Here is a 22,560-nt window from a genome sequence, read left to right on the forward strand (position 1 = left end):
TCGCCACAAAACAGGAAGTTGCTTTAAATTTGCTATATTTCGGCCATACTTTGTCCAAACTGCATCAAACTTTACAGGATTGTTAATGGTACCTATCTGCACACATCCATATGTCAATATTCATACAATTGTTGTAGCACCACCTATTTATAGCAGGAAATGACATATTTTATAGTGTGATGTCCAGTTTCTAGACGGGTGACCAGATTCACTTCAAATGTTGTCAGGACAGACTTAAGGATTTTTGGAAGACTGGCTCCGAAAATTGTGAGTTTGGGTCGAAGCGTGTGCCGGTTCTGGCCCGTCAAAGTTCGGAAACCCAACTTCCTGTTTGAAACCTCAGATTTTGGGGTAACTTCCTGTTGCGACTCTCTACTTTATCCTACAGATGGAGCCATTGTATTACTCTTTGATGGGTTTTTGGAAGGGGGTCTCTGTGTGTGTGTGTCTGTGTGTGTCTGAGGGGGGAGGGGAAGAGGAGTTGATTGTGTCTGTGAGAAGCTGCCACAGGGAGGTTACAGTCAATAGAGCCATGATCTGTCACAGATGATGAGCTCTGAAAAATATTATCACAGAAAATAATTAGCATAAAAGCTTTTATTTTAAATTTTTACATCTCGGAAGTGTGAACTGTTACGCCAGCGTGTGCCCTGCGACCTGCGTTGACCCCGCGGTTGCCGGGGTCCCGCGGTCGCCGCTCCCCCGACGGGCGCCGGGTGCGAGGGCCCGTTCAACGCTGCTCGCAGCTTTAATTTTACTTAGTTTTAACAGTAGCTCCCTTTCATTTAATGTAACAGCAGAACATAACAGCAATGTACATCACATCTCCCATCCTCAGTCCTCTGAGCACATACTCTTTCCTCTAATAAAGACTCCAGAGACCTATGACAGCAAGAGTCTTCACGCAATGTTACTTTATGTGCCATCTAACCTGTCTCAACTTTTGAGCAAAGACAATGTGCTGCTATATGCTTATTCCTATTGCAGACTGTAATTTATGATGTGAAGTCATACTGAAAGTTCTTCAACAATGTTTTATGCTCAAAGAGACCATGAGTTCAATTGTTTTTTTTTTTTGTCAAGTTGTAGTCATTCTCCTCTCTTTTCCCTTCTTCCTCAGTGAGTCTTTTCACATTAACCACACCAGATTTAGATGGAAGCACCCCATAAAGATAATGTTTGTGCACTTTCTGTTATCTGATATGGACAAAATAATAGCAGGAGGAATAGCTTAGCATCTTGTTGAGTCAGGATGGCCACAGGCAACCATTAAATGTAATCACGGCCGCATGCCACCAAGTAATTGAAACACAGAAACGGTGATGATGGCAGCAGCTGCACAGTGCAGCATGGACCCATTCATCAATACCCAAAGGAAAGCTGTTTACTGTGTATTTATTTCCCTATAAAGGCTTGAATATAATTGCTTCATCAGAAATGAGAGTTAATTCCTGCATTTCCAAAGAGTATACTTTCTCTCTCGCTATTAAACATTGAATAGTCTTCACACTCTCTGAAGTAATTGGGTTGGGTAGTTGGGTTGTTATGTGGGTACTGCATCACCGGTTACTGACCTTAAAGGTGCCAGCTCTCGTAAAATCCCTCGTAAATCAAAGCAGTGCCATTGTGCTCTGGAAACTGGCATATTTGTGTGATTTTGCTTTTCAAAGCTCTGAAAACAAAGAGTGCACTGCCCCTCTGCTAAAAGGTAATCACTGAGATACCTGAGGAGCAGGATCTGCTGTGTGTATCCTCCACCTCTCCTCCTCTTGTTAGCATAAAGAATTAATTACCCAGGATGAGATATCGATCGAAGGCTTGAATCTTATAATGAAAAGGCTATTGACGTTTTAGCTTATTAAACTGCTGTACTTCTGTCGGCCCTCTCTTTGGGCCGAAACAAATCCTCACGGCTGAAAACAACGAGTTAAACCCTTTTTCAGCAGTTATTTCTGCGTACACCTGCTGAAGGAGCGGCGGTAATCTCGCTTTATGTGTTAAGCTGCTGCTACTTCACCGCTGTTGCACTCTCTCAGCGTGAGAAATAATCTTCTTCCTCTACCCTGCCAGCCTGCTCTGCCAGCACAGGAAATGTCACAGGCCAGCGTAAATAAGACATGAGACCTGGCTGTCACTGACCACCTCAGCTCCCCTTACCAAGCTTAAGAGGGCACTGTTACAAGCTTATCTATATTCCTGTTGGTAGAATTAAGAGAGAGATGTGGGAAGAGTAAGAGATGGCAACAGAGGGAAACTATAAGACCTCTAACTTAAAGTTTGGACGAGAGTCGGTCATTCCTGTCATAATATTTCCTGCTCATTGCATCAGTAGGTGATGTCCAGTACATTTCTCTATCAGTGCAGCACCACTGTTCCCAAAGGACAGTTGAGAGATTGACTGTTTTATTGCATGAATGCTCTTCCCTCATTCAGGCGTCCTTTTCACACTCGCCTCTCACATTGTTGAGGCTAAATGGATTCTTGGCAAGCGCCAAATAGCCCAGTTTTGATGCTAAACAAACCCTTTTGTCCATGGGAATGACTGTTTGTTCCCGCTCTGTATTGTATAGACAGACAGTGTACAGTATAGTTCATTCAGACTGAGGACCTAAGTGCCATCATGCTCTATTACTTTTTTGCCTTGAATAGTATCAAATTGACCAGAACAATATGACACAGTGTGGATTTTTTTTCATATTTTTTTTTTTTCAGACTGACCCTGCTTCAGAACTTCATTCCATTTTCTCATAGTGCACTGGGTCTAGACAGGAAGGAGAAGCGACAGAAATCTGACAGCATTCAGTGAAATGGGATTTGAGTCCGTGCTGTAATAATACAGGGTTGTTTTTCAAGCAAGCACACTCTGCCACTCAATAACCAAGGTGCCACAATCATAATGTTTTCATGAAGTGGATGACCGTCTTGAGTATTAGGCTGGGTGTGGAAGAAAATTCAAATTCATCTCTTTTTGATGAGTTGAATTTGCTATCTTTCTTGTCCCTTAAGTATAAAAAAGGGGGCTGAACATGCTTTTCCAAGAACTGTTTACTTTCTTTGAAACCCGCCCAGAGAATATTCACATTTTTATTAGCAGAGTCCTCTCAAGCTTTGATTTTTCAAGCCCAACTGGATGACCTTAAAGTACTGACAAATTATGCAGAGGAAATAGCTTGGAGTAGCTAATGTTTATCCATAAATATTAATTCGTCAGAGAGTGTAGTCTTGAGCATGCTTATTCTCCTGTTCCCCCTGTGAGCTGCACAGAAAGGACTGGGACGAACCCTGTCTTTTTCCTGACTGTGGTGCGTGGAAACTCTCGATTTCCCCTGACAGAGTAAGCTCCAAAGGGGGCTAGAAGGATAGAGGATGATTCCCCGACGTCTTTTTAAAGGCCGTGTGCTCAAAATATCCCTGTCTTTTCTCCCTCATCTCTGAGTGTGCCTGTGCATGAATTCCTCTCTTGCTGCCCGTGTTCCCCTTTATGATTCCCTAAATGTACGGTTTGTGTTTGTTCTTGTGTAGGTGACCTAGTGTCTCGAGCCATGCATCACCTACAGCCCATGTATATGAAGAATCACAACAATGGGACACCGATCCACCAGAAGAGCAGCGTGATTCAGTGGGCCCCCGAAGCGATCTACACTCTGTGTTATTTCATGCACTGCCCTCAGGTGGAGTGGGAGAACCCCAATGTGGAGCCCTCCAAGGTTACCTTACAAACAGAAAGGTGAGAAACAAACACACAGATAAAATTTAAAGAGGAACTCCAATTCCTCAACAACGGACCAAAACCACCAAACTGAGATTATCAGAGCTGTCATAAGAGAGTGAAATGTTTTTCTTACCCTCAACAAATCCAATGAAAGGACTAAAAATAACAATAAACTGATCCTACTAGCAGGTGTTATCTGTGTGTCTAAAGCCTGATACACAAAAACACATCAAAGAGCCACACTGTTGCACTAGATGACATGACGTGGCGCTGTCATTTATTGTAAGTCAATTCTACAACATCATCCTGCCACTGTAAACACTCACAAGTGTATTGAATGTGTATTCATCCACAACTGAAAATAGTCCCTGTCAAATGAGCCATTTACTCACATCACGGTAATGTTTGCTAAAATCTACAGTTCCCAGCTGATTTAGGGACCCTTTTGAAAAACAAAAATATTTTTTTGTGACTTGTTTTTAAAGATTTACATCTTCAGCAGGAATGAGCTATCTGGCGATTGGTAGAGACAGTGTAGGAAAGTCAGAAATATAATGCTACCGCAATATTGGAAAATTGCTCTAATCACAAAAAAATTCTACACATAATGGCATTAAAGCAGCTTTAATCAGTATCAGTATGAGTGCAACAGATTACATGACAACTTGTATGTGAAAGGGATCAGTTGTAGTGATAAACCTACAGAGGATTATCACCTGAATCTGCAGTTCCCTTCAACTTTACAGTTTTTGCTCACTCATCAGCTTCATTTTTTTGTTCTCGGTGCTTAAGATACTGTACAAGACCTGCCAGGCATCAAACATGAACACAGTGAAGCAACTTTTAGCTACAGAGCCAGATATCTTCCTAAAGAGCTGGTGGAGACCAAAAACAGAGCTTAAAGAATGTGCTTATTTTCCTTAGGTGGACACAAACATGGCTTGATAATGATAATGCTGCTCTGTATTTGCTGGATGTGTAAATAAGCATCTGTTTGGTTTTGGTTTTGACTTACCATATCAACTTGAAAGGTGATGATACTGTGTGTCAGTGTTGTATTGTAACTTGTTTCTACTGCACCCGAGTGGCCAAAGAAACATTTAACATTCAATTCAGTTAAAGGATCTTCGTGGATCATAACAAACTTCTTGTCATTATGGCACTAAGTCATTTAACTCACTCACTCAGGTTTCTCAGGTTTGTGATACAGCTCACAGCTTGTAACTGACAGAAAGACAAATCTCACATTTTCACAATAGAGCAAGAAGAAATGTAGCAAGAGCAGAGATGTAACAGAAACATCCTATAAAAGAGGTAGTAGCACAATGTACAGTATAGTAACAGAAATGTTTTGTTTTTTTGGTAGAGAAAAGGAGTCAGTTGCAGTATCTAGATGTTTACTTGTAACTCCCATCATAATTCAGCCGTGAAAAATGTTTTGTGTCTTCATACAGAGAGATTTAAAAAAAACGTATTGCAGAACAAGGTAAAGTAATAGAACTGTCTGGTATTGATTAATCCATCAGACCTCTGCACCTCACTTTGTACTATGGGACAGTAAAAATATTGCACCTTTAATGTTCACCAGGACAGCAATAAAGGAACACCATGAGACTGCAATAAGAAAAAGTGGAAACTCCCTTCAGTTACCCACAACTTCCACTCAGTCCTGCATCTGTCCGGCTTTTCACCTCAGCTTATAACTTTATAGACACAGTCCAGTGGTAATGTTCCTTCTGTAGAGATCATTCTCCTGTAACTGTACACCTCTACAGACTGTTCTTTTATTATATTTCTGGCTCTCTGTGCTCACCCCTGAAATGGCACACCAGATGTTTTCCTCTGGAAAGAAAGCACAGTTTTATATAAGTGAATTGTCAACTTATTGGCTACGTGAGTGAGCCCTCTGGGTGACCTGAGGAGCGGCAGGAAGGAGCTGTTGGAGCGGGTGTGCACAGACATTTGTCCAGTCAGTATTGATAATTACTGCCACTGACGTAGTGGGACATTATCAAGCGGCAGCTGTAGGACTGTGTTGGAGACTTATGCACAAATGACATAAGGATTAGGCAATGTTTCCATGGTGTTAATTCCCTTGATCCTTCATCCTGTAGTTTTTGGACACTTTGTATGACTCCCACAACTCAGGAAAGCACAGAGCAGTCCGCACAAATCTTTGTAGTTTCTACTCATCAAACGCTTTCACTGCTGAGTTTCTGAGCTGTTTCTTTTTCAGTTTTATATTTTTTGCACTCACCATATTCCACTGCAGCATTTGTACCTCAGGCTGTTCAGTATTTCCTACAGTTTTGGTGGAAACCCCTGTCAGCTTGCGGCAGAGGTGGGAAGCAGTGCTGACAGTTGAGCCTGAGCAGTCCTCCTCTGGGGCTCCAGACTTTTATCGCCTGCAGTGGAGCAAGTTATCAGCTAATGTGTGTCCCAGGTGTCCAGTTCATGTCTACTTTAGCTCTAATCATCATTTGTCAAGAAAATCACATTTATGAATGTTTGTTTTAATCATATTTAAGCAGGTTACCAGAGCCAAAATTAGGGAAAGCCTTTGACAACTTCCACAGGAATGTCTGCACTTTATTGCAATTCTTGAAAGAGGTGCTCATGGAAACGGCAAGACCTTGAACTGCTTGTGAACTAGTTTTTCCGTTGGGCTTGTGGGGAAATGTATCGATGCTATACATTCCCTGCCTCTTGATTAGGTGTTGTGTGCTGCTTTAATGAAGCCTGTGGAACCAATAACGTCACGTGGCTGTAGGTCATGCTCCTTTGAAGTGAGTAAAATAAAAGGGTGTTTGCATTTCTTAGCAGATCAAACTGTTATTAAGAGATCCTCCTATCAGGAGGAGCACTGCTTAGTGACTAATTATCAGTGAGTGACAGATGTGGGCCGAGCATGTGTCAAAGACAGTCCAGGCATCAAGACGCCCTTTGTGAAGTGAAGTATTGAACAGTAAATCCCAGAAGAACAGAAGTTTCATCAAGAGCGCACAGCATCACAGCAATACAGTATGTGACAGCTCATACAAAACACATGACCAGACTTCTTTTAGTATCAAAAATTGTTTTTTTTAATTATTAGTTTATTTTATTAATAATACACATACTATGAAAAATAATTAAGTGGTCAGACTTGACACACAATAGTTAGAACATTTAGTTTAAAAATAGAAAACTAAGCAGTTCTACTTTTTATAAAGCCCATATCTATATCTATAATGTATTATTTATGCTTGCATGCATATGGACATATGAGTAATACATTATTATATCCTTTATGATGTGGTATGATGTATCATGGCAACAAGAATAAGGAATTACATGTCTTATCTTAATACTTAACAATGTAAAGTGTTGTAATAACTTAATAATGCCATTTATTTTGCATCAAATGTTACAAACTCTTATGAATATCATGGTGCTTTTTGTATCCACAAGGGATGAGAGTGTCAGTACGTTTTGCATAATGTATTTATGACAGCTCATTGTTTTGTTCAAGTGAAGACAGCGTGTATTTATAGCCGTAACACGCCGTCAGTACAGTAACGAAGGTCAAAATGTGACATCATGCATATGTATCTTCATGCATATGGATTCCATGTGGCTGCAGTAAACGCTGATCAGTGGAGGAGAGAGGGAGACAGGAAGCCCAGAGGAGAAGTTCTGTAATTCATTCACACTCATGGCCATTGTATTTTATGCGTTTACATCTGAGAGCTATGAGCTGTGGTGTCATGGTCATTTCCTGAGTCGTACAGCACAGAATGGTTCTAAATCACAAGTACATCCTTACTTTAAGCTGCCATAAATACTGTATGTTTGTTTGCATGGTAAAACCACACTCTCCATCCAGTCTGTTTCCACTTTGCACCGTGATGTTCTTAAGACTTTATAGTGTCATGCAAAATAGAGCAATACTAAAAGCAGAGCAATACTTAACCCTCTAAAAGTATTACACTGTTATGACATCATAATGCATTTTTTTTAGAAACCCTTATAATGCATTATACATATGTTGCAAAGCAGTATGTGGGTGTGTATAGCAGGTTGTAGATATAGTATGCAGTGTAACCAGCTGAGCCTTTAACAGCATCAACTCAATACCATGATATTATTCTGTTCAGTTTTAGGTCTCAATAGAATAGAGCAGAAAGATAATGAATAAATTAATGATATAGTGGATAAATATTTCTTTACTTAACAAAGAGTGTATAAAAAAGATTTTGTTTCAATGCTGTAATTTATGCTCTGATCTTGCTCAGTTTAGATTCCCTCACATCAAAGTGTCTCTCTCTGGTATGCTAGTTTTGAATCTTCATCCTCTAGACGGAGTTCATCCTGTTCTCAAACATCTGCTACACTGGGCAAGATCTCTAAAATAACTTATGCAAATTCTGTATTAGGTGGATTTTCCGTGCAAGTGCCTGAGCACACAAAGTACTGAGCATGACTTTAGTTCAGTGTGGGTTCCCTGGTGGCAAGAACATGTGCCTCTATCTCCCCCCACAGGCCGTTTATGGTGCTGCCACCACTGATGGAGTGGGTGCGTGTGGCTGTGGTTCACACAGAACACAGACGCAGCTTCTCCGTGGACAGCGATGATGTTCGGCAGGCTGCCAGACTGCTGCTGCCCGGAGTGGACTGCGAGCCCCGCCAGCTCCGGTACGGCTGCGAGCCCATGCTCTCGCCTTTAGGCTGCAGAGCGTGTGTATGTGTGTGTGCGCATGAAAAAACACCAGAAGACATACATGTCACCTCACAAGCAAACACACAGTCAGCAATATGAGCAAGTAAAGATGCTGTATTTCTGTTTCTCATACACTCATATCCTCCTTGTAGTGTTAAAATATAAAGCTTGTCAGGTATTTAGGAAAAATATGGTGCATTGCAAACAGTCAAAAGAGTCAGCTTGCACTGTGAATCATTTTGTGTGCTTTGCCCTTCAGAACGGATGACTGCTTCTGTGCCTCGAGGAAACTGGATGCTGCCTCTACTGAGGCAAAGTTCCTGCAGGACCTGGGCTTCCGTATGCTCAGCTGCGGACGCACAGACTTGGTGAAGCAGGCTGTCAACCTGCTAGGGCCGGATGGTATCAACAGCATGAGTGAGCAGGTTAGAGACACAGTCAACATTTTAAATAATGCATACGCAGGCACATTTACACTCACGCACACACACATGGATACAGATAATACACGCACATGCATGCACAGCCCGGAGAGAAAATTTTGTTTGCTTGGTAAACTGCGGCTCCTTCACCTTTAAACATCATGCAGACTTAAAGCTTAAAGGCAGTCATACATATTCTGACATGTTTTTTTCCTCCAACTTGCCTGCCAAGGAGCTCTGCATTATATCATGACTACTACCACCAGTACAGTAAATCATCAGGAGAATACTGCAAGTGTAACTGAAATTATTTTCCATGGGAAAAAATCAACATTTAGTTTTGGGCTGATGTAAGCAGAAACTTTCAAAAACAGCGTCTAGTACAGCATGTTTCTGTCAGGCAGGCTCTGCTGATGCCCCTGAAGGCCCAGAGGAAATATTGATTCATGTGGTATCCTTTAAAACTTTGATCAATAGCAGAATATTACTCTCATCACACTCAAGGTGCTAGGAGTTGAACTGTCAAAGATCCAAGTTTAGATCTGACCAAAAGTTCACCTTCCCTTTGCGCTACTTTATTTTCACCCTCAACTGTTTATGCTGTTTTGGTGCTTTAATGAAACAAGGGAATGCATCTTTAACGTCCGCAATGATCCCATTATTCTTGTTCTCTGTGCCTGTGCATTTTGCAGGGGATGACCCCGCTGATGTATGCTTGTGTCCGTGGAGACGAGGCCATGGTGCAGATGCTGCTGGATGCAGGAGCTGATATTAACAGCGAGGTCGGTGATGATAAAGTTTCTGCTGCTACTCTGGTGTCAACACCGGGGAGATCAAAGTCAAAGAAAAGGAAGGATAATTGTTACGTAAAATCACAATCTCATACCAGAATGGAGTCTGCATCGCCCTTATCAGGAAATAGAATTAGGTTTATCTACACAGCATTTGTTATGTGCTATCTTAGTGAGAAATATCAGTGTTATACATGTATATATATATTCAATATATGCAGTTTTATGTAGGAAGGGTCTCATAAGGATAGTCTCACAATGATTTATTAGTGTGTGTGTAAATATTTACATAACTATTTGTGGTATTGAATTGGAGAAAACCAAACATGTCGTCCCTCATGTCCCCTTTTTTGTTCTCTCCTGTGTGTCATTCTGCTAAATGTATAAGACCTAAGGATCATGAGGCACTGACTGAACCTGCCATCTTGGAAGATAAATAACACTGATCAAATACATTAGAATTATATGAGCAGTAAAAGTATTTGGGTTTTCTGAGCCAAAACATGACGCAGACATTTGTTGCTGAGTCATTTTTTTCCCGTCAGGGATAAAGAGTGATAAAGATCGCTTGACTTAAAGCAAACCCAGCTCCTCACGGAGCCTGCAGAGACTCGAGCTGTGTCCTTTGACTCCGTATAGACGTCAGAGAGGTCGTTCAGTCGAGGCCTTGTGATCCCGGTCTTCGTTAGTCACCTCAGCAACAGCATGTCCCACCAGCCATTGTGTCAGAATTGATTTGCAGTCCACCGTATTTGTGACCCATGGCCAAAGCACAAAGCATTGTGGACTAACATATAAAGTCCCACTTCCAGATTCATTTTATGCATCTGGTTTTGAATGTAATTTTAAATATGAGCAGTTAAAGACAGACTGACTTCTATTCACTCAAAGTTAGAATCATTGGTGATACCTCAGTAGTCACTCCCTTGTTTTCTTCCACTCTAAAATACTTCCTGGCTCTGACTGTACATTTAGGTACCAGTGCAGTCAGAGCCAGTAAGTATTTTATTAGATTAAACCTTTAATTGCAGGCTGTATCACAAAGTGTTACCAAATTGTTTTATGTGTCTCCTCTGCCTCCCAGCTTCCCATTTTTTCCCCAAAGCAGCCTGAGGAAAAATATTTGCCTTTGTGTTTTGTTCATGTCACTGTGTCTCATGTACGTCACGCTTCCATTTAGCTCATAGTTATTCATTTCAATCTGACCAGAGAGATGAGCCTTAGAGAGGTCAAGTCAGAGCCCTGTCAAAGAAACCCACAGTGGAGGGTGAAGTGATCAGAGTGAAACCATTAGGATGAGGCCTAACTAGACACATCAATCCATCGTGTTCATTAGAAGGTGAACACGGTGACAGGATGTCCTCCGCAGCCCCAGGGTTCCTAGTTAATTACTCTAGTTTCTCCTGTAGAGCTTCCTGTCCTCCCTCCCTCCTCCCCGCAGCTGCTTGTTTTGTGCTCCGTAGGCCGTGTCGTAGTTTTAATGGCTTCGTATCTCTCTCCCTCACCTCTCTCCCTCCTTACCTTACCCAACCCACCCACCTGTGTCCCTTCCCCAGGTGCCAAACTCAGTGCACAAGCACCCCTCAGTCTTTCCCGAAACGCGGCAGGCGACGCCCCTCACTTTCGCTGTGTTACACGGACATGTGCCTGTGGTGCAGGTAGTGACGCCCTCTCTCTCTCACCTGTGATTCTCTCATCATGACCTCTCGTTGTGCTTCAGCTCATGGTTGGTCATCATTGTCATTTTTGTCATCAAAGCTTCTTGGTGGTGACGATGATAATGGTTCTCCACTACGAGTTTTCTCCTGTCTCTCTTTTTTATTTTCATTTTTCTGAATTATTCAGATGCTGTTTTGTGTGATGTACCATTTTAACCTTTTTATCTCTATAGAGGGCATTTGCCCAGTCAATCTTTGCGTCTGTGTCAAATATGGCCCCCCTCCTATCAATTTGGATTTGAACGAATGGATCAGACTGCATTTAGCAAGTGGAAAAGTGGAAATGCAGCAGCCTAATTGTTGTCAAACTCATTTAACTAATTCAGTTTGCCCTCTTAATGATCTATCCATTGGATTTTGAATCATTAAAGTCTAATGGAAAATGTTTAAGCCATGTGACACTGCAATTTGGTCTCAGAGGACATCAGATAAAAGAAAGGATGAAGTTAAAAAGATCAAATTAAGAATAAAATTATAAAATGTTTTGTCATTAAATATGTGATTATTTTACACTCAATTTCCCAAGATATTAATTTTAAATACAAGTCATTTTTCATCTTATTAGATGACATGAAGTTATGAGATTCAAGAGCCTGTTGATATCATTCTCTCATTTAGCTTCCTGCTTTAGCTTCCTGTCTAAAAGGCAGATGTGAGAGTGGTGTCTCATTTAACTCTCAGCAAGAAAGCAAATAAGTGTATTTCCTAATTTTTGTAACTATTCTTTTAAATAGTGGAATCATAATTAGAATAAAATTAGTATCAGCAGAACAAAAGTTAGAGAATTAGTGAAAAATAAAGGTGTTATAGAGGTGTTACAAGTAAAGTTGTAAGCTACTGCTGTCAGTTCCATTCAATTACATGTGAACCAGTCTTTAGGCAAGAGAAGCTTAGATTTATCAACCTGACCTCAAATCTGACTCATTAGCCGACTGACTCTCCCCGTGTCTACCTCTGTTTCTCTCTCTTGTGACCCTCCGTGTCCCCACCTGACCTTCCACAGCTGCTGCTGGATGCCAAAGCCAACGTGGAGGGGTCCCTGCAGGACGGGATGGAGAACTACACAGAGACCCCACTGCAGCTGGCGGCTGCTGCAGGTACAGAGACCCAGCATGACTCCCCCCCATCCTCTGCCTCCTGTCCAACTGTACTGTTCCACGCTGGCAACACGGGCTGGCCATCAATAACCATAACAACACCTGACTGTCAGCGTGATCATTGGCTGAGTTACAACATCAGAGGCATATTTATCCTGGGGGCTGGAAAAATAAAGACAAATAGAGGCATGCATGCGGAACAAATGATCCAGCGTTTGCCTCACTCTCATCTGTCTCTCTGTCTCATTCTGCTATAATCTTATTGTGTATGTGTATAAGTTTTGCCAATCATTTTTCATGCACAGGTAACTTTGAGCTGGTGAGTTTGCTGCTGGAGCGGGGGGCCGACCCCATGGTGGGAACCATGTACCGTAACGGCATCTCCACGGCACCACAGGGAGACATGAACTCCTACAGCCTGGCAGCAGCTCACGGACACAGGTAGGCAATACACACACACACACAAACACACACACACACACACACACACACACACAGACGTTTAATCATGAATACACACTCACAACTGAATAAACAAAAGATCAACAAACACCCTCTGTTCGTATTCAGCATATAATCTTGTTTGTGAAACTCAACAGAGCGTGTCCATGAAATTGACACCTCAGCTGTTCAATTGGTTTGTGTCATTAGATGTTTAATACTGAATGAGAATATATTGGAGAAGTCCACACACTCACCTGAAATGTATGAATCAGTACTGTCTCACCTTTGTGCAGTTTATATTAAATTTGTTGCAAGTGTTGCAAAGAGCAATGGCAACATTTTACATTTGTTTTGTCTTAATAATCCACAACCCTGAGCTGAATGCAAATAGTTTTTTGTTTGTCAAACAATTTCCACCAAAGCTGGTACACAGCAGTTAATTCTAACCATTTTGGTGTGAACAAATCAGCTTCATTTGGCAAATGGTGTGAGATGTAAGCTAATGAATTAAAGAATGGGCATGACCTATCACACACATGCCTATAACTAATTCATGTTTGTGACGGGAACAGAGAGCGCGCCTGTGAGGAGCAACAAAGAAATCAAAAATGTATTTCTCTGCAAATGGACCATTAGATTAGAAACATTGTTTTGGCACACGATTCAGGCTCTAACTATTTATAGGTGGGTTTAAGTTGAAGTTGTGAAGTCTTAGTAAATGCATGAAATGGGTGTCGACTATTCATTCATATCTAGGTGACACCAAATGTATTAGAACGTCCATTCTACAAGTCTCCAATACTTTGTATACCTTTCAAGATAGATGAGTGCCTGTTTGCATAACATGAGCATTTTTTCCCTGAGGATTTTTTCTTTATTGATATGGGATGTTTATCTAAGAACACTTGTTAAAGAAAATACAAGTTAATGCAGGATTGCATATCAGAGCTGTGAGACAGTTAATTTCAGATTGGGCCATCATAGTAACACCTATTACTCAGTGACTGTTATATCACTGTTAAAATACTTAGAAGTGTTTATTTCTAACACAAGTGCACCTGTTTTCTACAACATTGCCACATGTGGTGACAAGAGACAGTCAACCATGTGAAATCAAAAGCAATTGACCAGAGTCTTGCAATCTGTGCAAAACAGTCTAATGAAATTTCATTTCTGTTTTTTTTTTTTCTTTTTTTCTTTTTGTTCTTCCAGAAATGTGTTTCGTAAGCTGTTGTCGCACACAGAGACAGGCAAAGGGGATGTCTTGTCCCTGGAGGAGATTCTGGCAGAGGGTTCGGAGCTGGAAGGTAGAAGTCCGTCTCAGATTGACATGATCCGAACAGGGAAGGCCAAACTCAAAGCCCTGAAAGAAGCCATGTACCACAGCGCAGAGCACGGGCACGTAGACATCACCATAGATATACGGAGCCTGGGTTAGTTTCTGTAAACACTCTCTAAAACACATGCATGCATTTTCTACAGTATCACAGCCTGTATGCTGCATTAATGCCTTCTATGTGTGTGTTTCATGTGTGTTTACCTCTGTAACTGTCTCCCCAGGGGTCCCGTGGACTTTGCACACCTGGCTGGAGTCTCTGCGGACGTGTTTCCATCAGCACCGCCGACCTCTGATCCAGGGTCTCCTGAAAGAGTTCAGCTGCATCGAGGAGGAAGAGTACACTGAGGAGCTCATCACACATGGCCTGCCTCTTATGTTCCAGATCCTCAGAGCCAGCAAGGTACAGCGCTGTCTGTGTCACCTGTTAAATCACATTGGAATTAATTTTTTCCAGGTGCTACTCTGATCATTGCTGTGAGAACAGAACTTCCCCAAAGCTCCATTTTGATCTCTGCCTTTAAAATCAAAAATCCTTGCCTTTCAAATGCGCCCACTGTGTTTACTGAGCCACAGCATCCCTCCTCTTTTCCTCCTTTTCATGTGATTGTTATTAGGTAGTCAGGTCATCAGCTTCACAGAGACTGACAGAACCCCAGAGGCTTACTCAATATCAATTACCTCAAAATGATAATGATTTATGATATGCTCCCCCGCTCCTTTCTGTTGCTGCTCATTACATCAGGGCCTTGTCTCACTACTTAGCCTCACGATCCCCTTGGTAAGTTATATCAGATCTAAACCAGCATGTCATTGTCCCATCTGGCACCTCTGTTTGTTTTGTCTACTTTGCCCTGGCTTAGTACTGCCCTGCTACCATGATGAGTTTTGCTGTCATTGCTGATATGAGAGAAAAAATCACTGCAGTGGGTGTACACACACACACACACACACACACACACACACACTTGCATAAATAAAACACATAAACAGACCTGCAGAGACTCACATGCATGTACATCCCATTCTGGCAGTGCTGCAGTGTCAGTCCCTGTCTGCGTCTTGGCTAATGTATGGAGGGGTCAGTGACCCTCATCTCTATGAGGGCCTCAGGGACCCCTGACACTGTTTGCCCCACCATGAGGACTGGAGACATCAATGTACAGGCCATTGATCTTGCCTCCGCCACGTAATTTGCTGTCTAGTCTATCTGTCTATCACTGTCACACAGTGTTTCTGGCTGGTAAATTGTAAGGAAGTTGCAGAAATGCATATTTGTTCCTGGTGGAACAGGCGCCTGTTAATAGCTGTTTGTTGGTGTCACGCTTCAGTAAGAGCAAGCAGCCTGACTGCACATGTGGGGCTTGTAGTGTTGCGCACCGCTGCTGCATCTGAATGGCACTGCCCCTCCTTTCTCCCTCGGTTTTAGCACCACACATGCACACACAAGTGAAAAGTTAGGTGTAAGGGTATGAAGATCTCAATCTTGTCCTCCTGTCTTTCTCACACTCCTACAGTAAATAGGCCTGTCATAGAAGTTCCTCTTTACAGTAATCTCTGAGGAACTGGGGGTGTAAGAAACAAGTCCTGATATTCATCTGATCCCCCTTCAAAGGTGTGAGATAGAAAGACTGCAGAAGTTTAACCTCTCTCACTGTGCTGGTAATTGCATCGGGAGATATTTGTGTAGGAGAGGAGCGTTACAGGATGTGCTGGTGTTCTTGCATAACATGGACTCCTGAATGTTGCACTCATAAGCAGACCTGCAGAGCTGAGCGCCCGACCACCCAAGCAGCCTTCCTCGCCCTCTGATGTTTTGCTCCTCTGTCTGTGTTTTGTCAGAATGAAGTGATCAGCCAGCAGCTGTCTGCCATCTTCACCCAGTGTTATGGCCCTTACCCCATTCCCAAACTGACAGAGATCAAGAGGAAGCAGTCGTCACGCCTGGGTGAGACCCTGTCTTTGTCATTTTATTTTTATCACTATAAAATCTACACTGCTTAACAATGTACAAAATACAGCACTAAGGCAGCATAAAAGCACTAGTTTGATGTAGTTTTTTGAGCCAGCTGTTTGTATCACACACAGTGTAATGTAAATGTAAAATGCACATAATGCCATCTAGTGTTCAAAGAGTGGAACAGAAATTGTAAAAAAAAAAAAAAAAGTTAATATACTCTACTGATGGTAGTAAGTCTAAGTTGTACACCCCATTTGTTTTTTTGTTTTTTTATGATTATCAGAAAAACATCAAGTTTTTCTGGCCATTCGTCTTTCAGATCCTCACTTCCTGAACAATAAAGAGATGTCAGATGTGACCTTTCTGGTGGAGGGGAAGCCTTTTTACGCCCACAAAGTCCTGCTCTTCACAGCCTCCAACAGGTACTTGTGTGCATCATTTTTCAAAATAGATCAGTACAGTACAATTTGTAGATGTAGTAAGATTTTTCTGTTTATTGTCACATATGAACACAATTGTGTATTTGTGTACATTTTAATATGAAAAGATAAATAAATTCATACTGAAATTACCAAACACTCAACATGTTGTGTAGATATGCTGCCAAGATATGATTTCAGTACCGTACATTTCTTCCTGCTGAAATGAAACTGTTTTTTCTGCCGCTGGGGCAGGATGTCCATTTCACTCCTGTGTCATGTTACATTGACACTCAGTCCTGTCATGAAGTGACTGAAGAGAAATGACACATCACTCAAATGTGTTGTCAACATTGTGTCCTCAGAGAAAACATCAAATTAGTTATTATCACTAACCCATTACTGTATAGTTTATTCAAGGCTTATTATTTTCTACCTAGCAGCAATAAGCTGCTGTATACTGTATTATTAGGATTTATTCCATTCACAGAATGTTAGAAACATGATAAAAATAAAATACCTTAGACTGAACTATAGTGAGTTTTATCCTGTAATTCCTCTTATGTCTGTTTTTTCTTCCTCTCAAGGTTCAAATCTCTTCTAGCAAACAGACCTTGTGGTGAAAACACATGCATTGAAATCAGTAATGTCAAATATCACATTTTTCAGGTAATATTCCTTTAAACAACACACTTTTAAATTACATCTGAACCACATACTCCACTTTATAAATGTACACTATATCTTTGTATGGGAGCTGTATAATGTGTGATTTTAATTTCAGCTGGTGATGCAGTATCTTTACTGTGGGGGGACAGAAGCTCTGCACATCAGGAACACTGATGTTATGGAGGTTAGGTCTTTATTCTGGTTTTCACTGCAGTCCTGGAAGTTATTTTATATATTTATATATATATAATCTCAAGGTTCACCATGGATATTGAACCAGTTTAATTTAATCAATCATCTATTATCAAGTATAAGTAATTCATTGTAAGATTAATTACCTGTGGTTTTGTTGCAGCTTCTGTCTGCAGCCAAATTTTTCCAGCTGGAGGCGCTACAGAGACACTGCGAAATTATCTGCTCCAAGAATATCAACACAGACACTTGTGTAGAGATCTACAACCACACCAAGGTGCAACCAGGATTCAAAATCCTCATTAATGCACAGAAAGTCTTGCATTTTCAGTGTGCAAAAACAACCTTCTCTCCCTTTTTCCGAACAGTTTCTTGATGCTCCAGACTTGGCGTCCTATATAGAGGGTTACTTCCTGAAGAACATGGTCATCCTGATTGAGTTGGAACCGTTCAAGCAGCTGCTTTACGACGCAGCTCCAGACAGTCCTGGCTGCGACATCCTACAAGACCTGGAGAAAACCCTGGCCACCCGCATCCAATCCATCCACCTGTCCTCCTCCAAGGGATCCATTGTCTGATCTCCTGACTCCTGGGAACACAGGAATATTTATTAGAGCAAAATCAGAGTCATGACACTGTTTTGAGATGTGTCTAGAGATTATTTCAAGTGAAAGAGAGAAATAGGACTGTCCAGTCACGATCTTTGTCTCTGTGAAGCTCATAAGATGCTAATATGCTTCTTGTTATCTTAGCACAGATGGTTACCAGTCTGTGTGTCTGCCTTGTTGATTTCTGTCTACTATGAATTAACATACAATGACTGTCATGAATAGCTGTATTATGCTAAGATTTGCCAATAACATCCATTACTGTAACAATGTCCCTTGTCCAGCAGGAATTTCACAGCTAAGTAGTTCTCTATGCGTGTCACATGTCAATCTGAAGGGATCAGATAGGACTTCAGAAACTCAGAGGAAGAGATGCAAACAGCTACAGTCAAAGCATCTGAATACATAGCTCTGTGTATTCAGATGATGAACAACCTCAGCGTAATGTGATAAGCCATCAGTGTGTGTCTTCCTGGATTGGAGGAAGAACTGCTGCCTCATATTATGATTATTTGCTTAAACACCTGGACCTGTACAGATTGATTAATTTGTATATTTGTCAGTTACTTAGCATTATCTGTACGGATTACTTCTTAAAGCCAAACAAGTAAAACAGCTGACAGGTACCTGTAATGTGACTGTTGCAAGAAAAAGGGGGACTTTCATCAGCGGACTTTGAGCAGCTGGGTGGGAAAGAGGACTTTTCCTTCCTCTGCTACTGTGTACATATTGTTCATAAAGAAACAGAGCTATTGATAATGTAAGTTAATGTATATTTCCACAGATGTTTTCTCATGTGTGTTACTGTTGGATTTCGCTGTAAAAACAAAAAGCTCATCTTTTAAATATCTGTGTTTAAATGTTGCATGTCAGAGGGATGACTGTGTTTTGGTTTTTCCGCTTGAACTATTGGAAGATTACACTGAGGAGCTGCTTTCACACCTGGGTGACAATAGTCATCAGCATGGGTCATGATAAATGTGTAGCAGTCAAATAGTGTTGTCATTTTGTGCGTGAGAGGCTCCAGGCCTGTTTAGTCCTAAAACTGGGAACAAATGCTGTCAGCTGTTCTCCAGGGAGGATTGTGAAAACACATGACTTGTATATGTGTGACTTGATATATCTTTCCTCTATAAAGATTAATATAAAGAATGCTGTGAATCTGCTCTTAGATTCTACTGATGCAGTCTCTGGCTCAAAAACAACCCGTGAGGGGACATCTATTATTTTGTTTGATGTGAAATTTTGTAGGGTATCCTGTTGTTATTTTGTTCTCCACAGTCGAAAGGTTAGATCTCAGCTGGGAGGGGGTTTAATGTGACACCCAACTGCACACAAGCCAGTGCAGTCCTGGGCAAATAGCCTGAAATCAATGACAACTTTATTCACAGCAGACTTACGTATGGGGCCCAAAAACTGACAAAATGTCATAATGAAAGTAATGAATGAGACTTCAGTTATCCATATACTGTACTGCATATTGTTGTAGCATTATGTCATAAACTATTCTCACATACCTAAAGCATTTCGTTTGGCAAGTAAGTCAAACAAAGTTAGCTAGTTCACTTTGTTTGTATCTGATATCATTCATTCACCAAACAGTAGTTTAGTCAATAGTAGGCAAATTTCAGACGCTTACTGATAATCATTATTTTGCGTGATCACTGAGGCGTAGAGTAGAAAGAAGGAGGGCAGAGCATCCCTACCTGCCTCCAGAATAGAGCTGCATGAACTGGCTTCAGGAGACAGACTGAGAGCTGAATTATGAAGTGAGGATGGTGAGCGTCTCCATTGCTCTGCTCTCCAACACGTGATGCAGCCTTTTTAAATGTCCAGTTTAAAAAAGATTTATTAATCTCTGAGACTTTTGCAAAAGTTTGCTGTCTATATTGCCCAAACAAAACCAAACAAAACCAAACCAAACCAAACAGTTGCTAAACAACTGTTGCTAAGCAACTGTTGCTAAGCATCTGGAATTCTTTCCTTTTATCTGTATGACATCACACGCTTATGACATCAGAGGTATAGGAAGGAAACATTCTATCTTAGTCTGTTAAAAACAGAGAAGTTGGAAAACACACAGCATCGATTATCAATCGTAAGACAACACCAACCGCCATTTCTAGAAAACAGAATTCTCAATCAGCACCAATCACCATGAACAGAGATACAGAGAGTGCACAAACAGAGGAGACATTTGGGGTTAGCGTGGAAACTCTGCGGCCCATTGTCGAATCATTTTTTAAGAGGATAACATCAGAACAGTGTGAGAGTTTGAAATCAGGTAATCCTGATGATGAGACACGAACCGCACTGGCAGAGTTTCTTTTGGACATAATATTAGAATTGTCAAAAGTTCTCGTGAAGGCTTTTAACAGAACAGATGAGGCTGTGTCTGAGACATGTGTGCTGTCCAGTGTGGGCGACACACTTCCTCGGACCTTTGCTCAGGTTCTGGAAGTTGAAGAGGAGATCAGCACTGTCAGCTCCAAGCAACTGATGGAGCTGATTGTTAAAGAAGTTACAGATAGAGTGAACTCTGCCCTCTCCAGAGTGGGCAGTGAGGGGCCTGTAGTAAAGCTAGGTTTCACTAACCCAGGGAGACTTAGCGCTATGATTCGTCATGCCACCACAATGATCAAAAAATGTATGGCTAAGATGACTGCAGGCTGCATATCTCGATCACGCAGCAAGAAAAGTGTGTACACCCCCACACAAATGGACACTGAAGAGGATTTGGATTCAAAAAGTAGTGATAATCGCCGTCGATCATCAGCTAAATCTTTCAAGATAAAATCCCAGGACAGAGTCTCCAAAGGCTCAACAGAGGACAGGGACATATTTGTTGCTTCAACATCTGAAACTGTCCAAGAAATTATTAAGAAAGAGGTCAGAGGACTCACTGAACCTTTGCTGGATGACATGTCAGACCATGAATATAAACAGTGGGAATCTGACTCCTCTCTGGAAATTAAAATTGTTGGAGATGACATTGCCGAGATAATTGTTGATGAAGTTCAGAGTTTTGAAGAGAGAGCTGCTCCAAGAACACCCAAGCAGAAATTTTCTCTGAACAAAGTGCAGGGAAAGATTAAGACCTTCTTTGCCAATCAGTTTGCCCAAGCATCGATTTATCGAATTGTGGCACAACTGAAGACCAGATTCTTCAACAACTCCACTGTTGAAAGCAGGCAGTCAATGCAGTCTTTTGTGGCTGGTGTTGACTCTCTGCTTAAATCAGGAGGGAGTGAAACACAGCAAGAAAAGGATGACACTTTTGACACCAAGTGGGCAGAGGATCTTCACAACGGTGAAGCTAAGGAGTTTGCAGAAGAGCTTAGTGATTTCCTCAGTGATTACGTGGATGAAATGCAGTCTAAGCCTATCTCAGAATCAAGTGGGAGGGCCTCATCTAGAATGAGGGTGGCTGTTAGAGCACCACGTGCTGTTATTTCTGCTGAAATAGCGGACAAAGTGTGGCGTTTCCTTGGACTAACGAGGTGGTGGCTTCACACTATGGCTGACACTTACGCTAACAGGGTGACGACACTCGCTCTAGCAGAAGCTGAGTCAAAGGTATCAACACCAGAGGTCACAGATGTTGGGCCTGAAGTGCCTTTGCAATGCGACAAATATGAGGAAGATCTAAGAGCAAAGATGGAAAGAAACAAAATGTCTATCAGGATCATTGTTGAGAAGCTGGTTTCACGGGTTTATAGAAAAGCAAATTTGAGATACACTGCCACAAACCCAGAAACCATCATAAGACGGCTGTTTGAAAAAATATGGCTTGAAGTCGAGGATGAAGATTTTAATATTACCCAAAAAACAATAAAAAACCTTGACAAGATTGTTTTCAACAGCGTGTGCAAACCCTGGCACTCTCCACAGGTTGTGCTGATTGAACTTGATTTGGAGCTCCCAGTAATTGAAGCATACATTGTCCATGCTTTCAAACATCACCTAATGACACCACCAAAAAGATTTAGCACCATCCGCAGGTTCTTCTCCTCTGTGCGGAAAGTCTTCTGCAAATAGAATGGACATTATTGGGTGTCACCTCAATGGTCAGTGGTGTGACCTCATAACTAAAAGGCAGGGATTCAAAATTCCCTGTCTTTAGCTTTTGAGTTTACACTCTGTCTACTTTGGTGGCACGGGTTTTCTCCGGGTACTCCGGTTTCTCCCACTTCCTTGATTGTAACTAAACAATCAAAGAAACAAAAAGAACAAACAAACAAACAAAAACAAAAACAAACAAAAAAAACAAAAAAAAAAACAAAAAAATAATAATAATCTGTCAGATTTGTACAATTTGTATCAACATGCTACTCAGACCAAAGTTGTACTGATTCATTTTCACTCAGGTAAAACCTTCTGTGTAAAACAAAGAAAAGACTGTGATCTATTGCAAAAGTGTGTTTTTTTATATTATTTTAGATATCTGACTTTTTTTGTTAAACACAGACATTTTTCTGTATTCCTTTTCTGCA

The 22,560-nt window shown here is 41.3% G+C and overlaps 1 protein-coding gene and 1 long non-coding RNA gene across 3 annotated transcripts in view; one reads left to right on the forward strand and one right to left on the reverse strand.

Moving 5' to 3' along the window:
- The window catches only part of btbd11b (BTB (POZ) domain containing 11b), a 65,285-nt gene extending 46,066 nt beyond the window's left edge, over positions 1-19,219 (forward strand). The window contains exons 3-17 of one of the 2 annotated variants that reach the window (XM_018664248.2): positions 3,523-3,727; positions 8,234-8,386; positions 8,671-8,836; positions 9,526-9,615; positions 11,181-11,282; positions 12,346-12,439; positions 12,745-12,880; positions 14,096-14,316; positions 14,444-14,622; positions 16,062-16,167; positions 16,499-16,601; positions 17,186-17,267; positions 17,383-17,451; positions 17,623-17,736; positions 17,828-19,219. In XM_018664248.2, the coding sequence (XP_018519764.1) occupies positions 3,523-3,727; positions 8,234-8,386; positions 8,671-8,836; positions 9,526-9,615; positions 11,181-11,282; positions 12,346-12,439; positions 12,745-12,880; positions 14,096-14,316; positions 14,444-14,622; positions 16,062-16,167; positions 16,499-16,601; positions 17,186-17,267; positions 17,383-17,451; positions 17,623-17,736; positions 17,828-18,037 (2,030 nt within the window). In that variant the 3' untranslated portion in view covers positions 18,038-19,219. The remainder of the gene's footprint in view (positions 1-3,522; positions 3,728-8,233; positions 8,387-8,670; positions 8,837-9,525; positions 9,616-11,180; positions 11,283-12,345; positions 12,440-12,744; positions 12,881-14,095; positions 14,317-14,443; positions 14,623-16,061; positions 16,168-16,498; positions 16,602-17,185; positions 17,268-17,382; positions 17,452-17,622; positions 17,737-17,827) is intronic. The other variant, XM_018664249.2, reaches the window with a different exon arrangement.
- On the reverse strand, positions 16,611-17,694 carry LOC108875368 (uncharacterized). The gene is made up of 3 exons (XR_001959862.2): positions 17,606-17,694; positions 17,119-17,211; positions 16,611-16,911 (listed from the first exon to the last, which is right to left on the reverse strand). It is a non-coding gene; the product is annotated as an uncharacterized LOC108875368 (long non-coding RNA).
- Positions 19,220-22,560: the final 3,341 nt, after the last annotated feature.

Source organism: Lates calcarifer, linkage group LG10 (assembly GCF_001640805.2).
Source record: "Lates calcarifer isolate ASB-BC8 linkage group LG10, TLL_Latcal_v3, whole genome shotgun sequence".
Lineage (NCBI taxonomy): Eukaryota > Metazoa > Chordata > Actinopteri > Centropomidae > Lates > Lates calcarifer.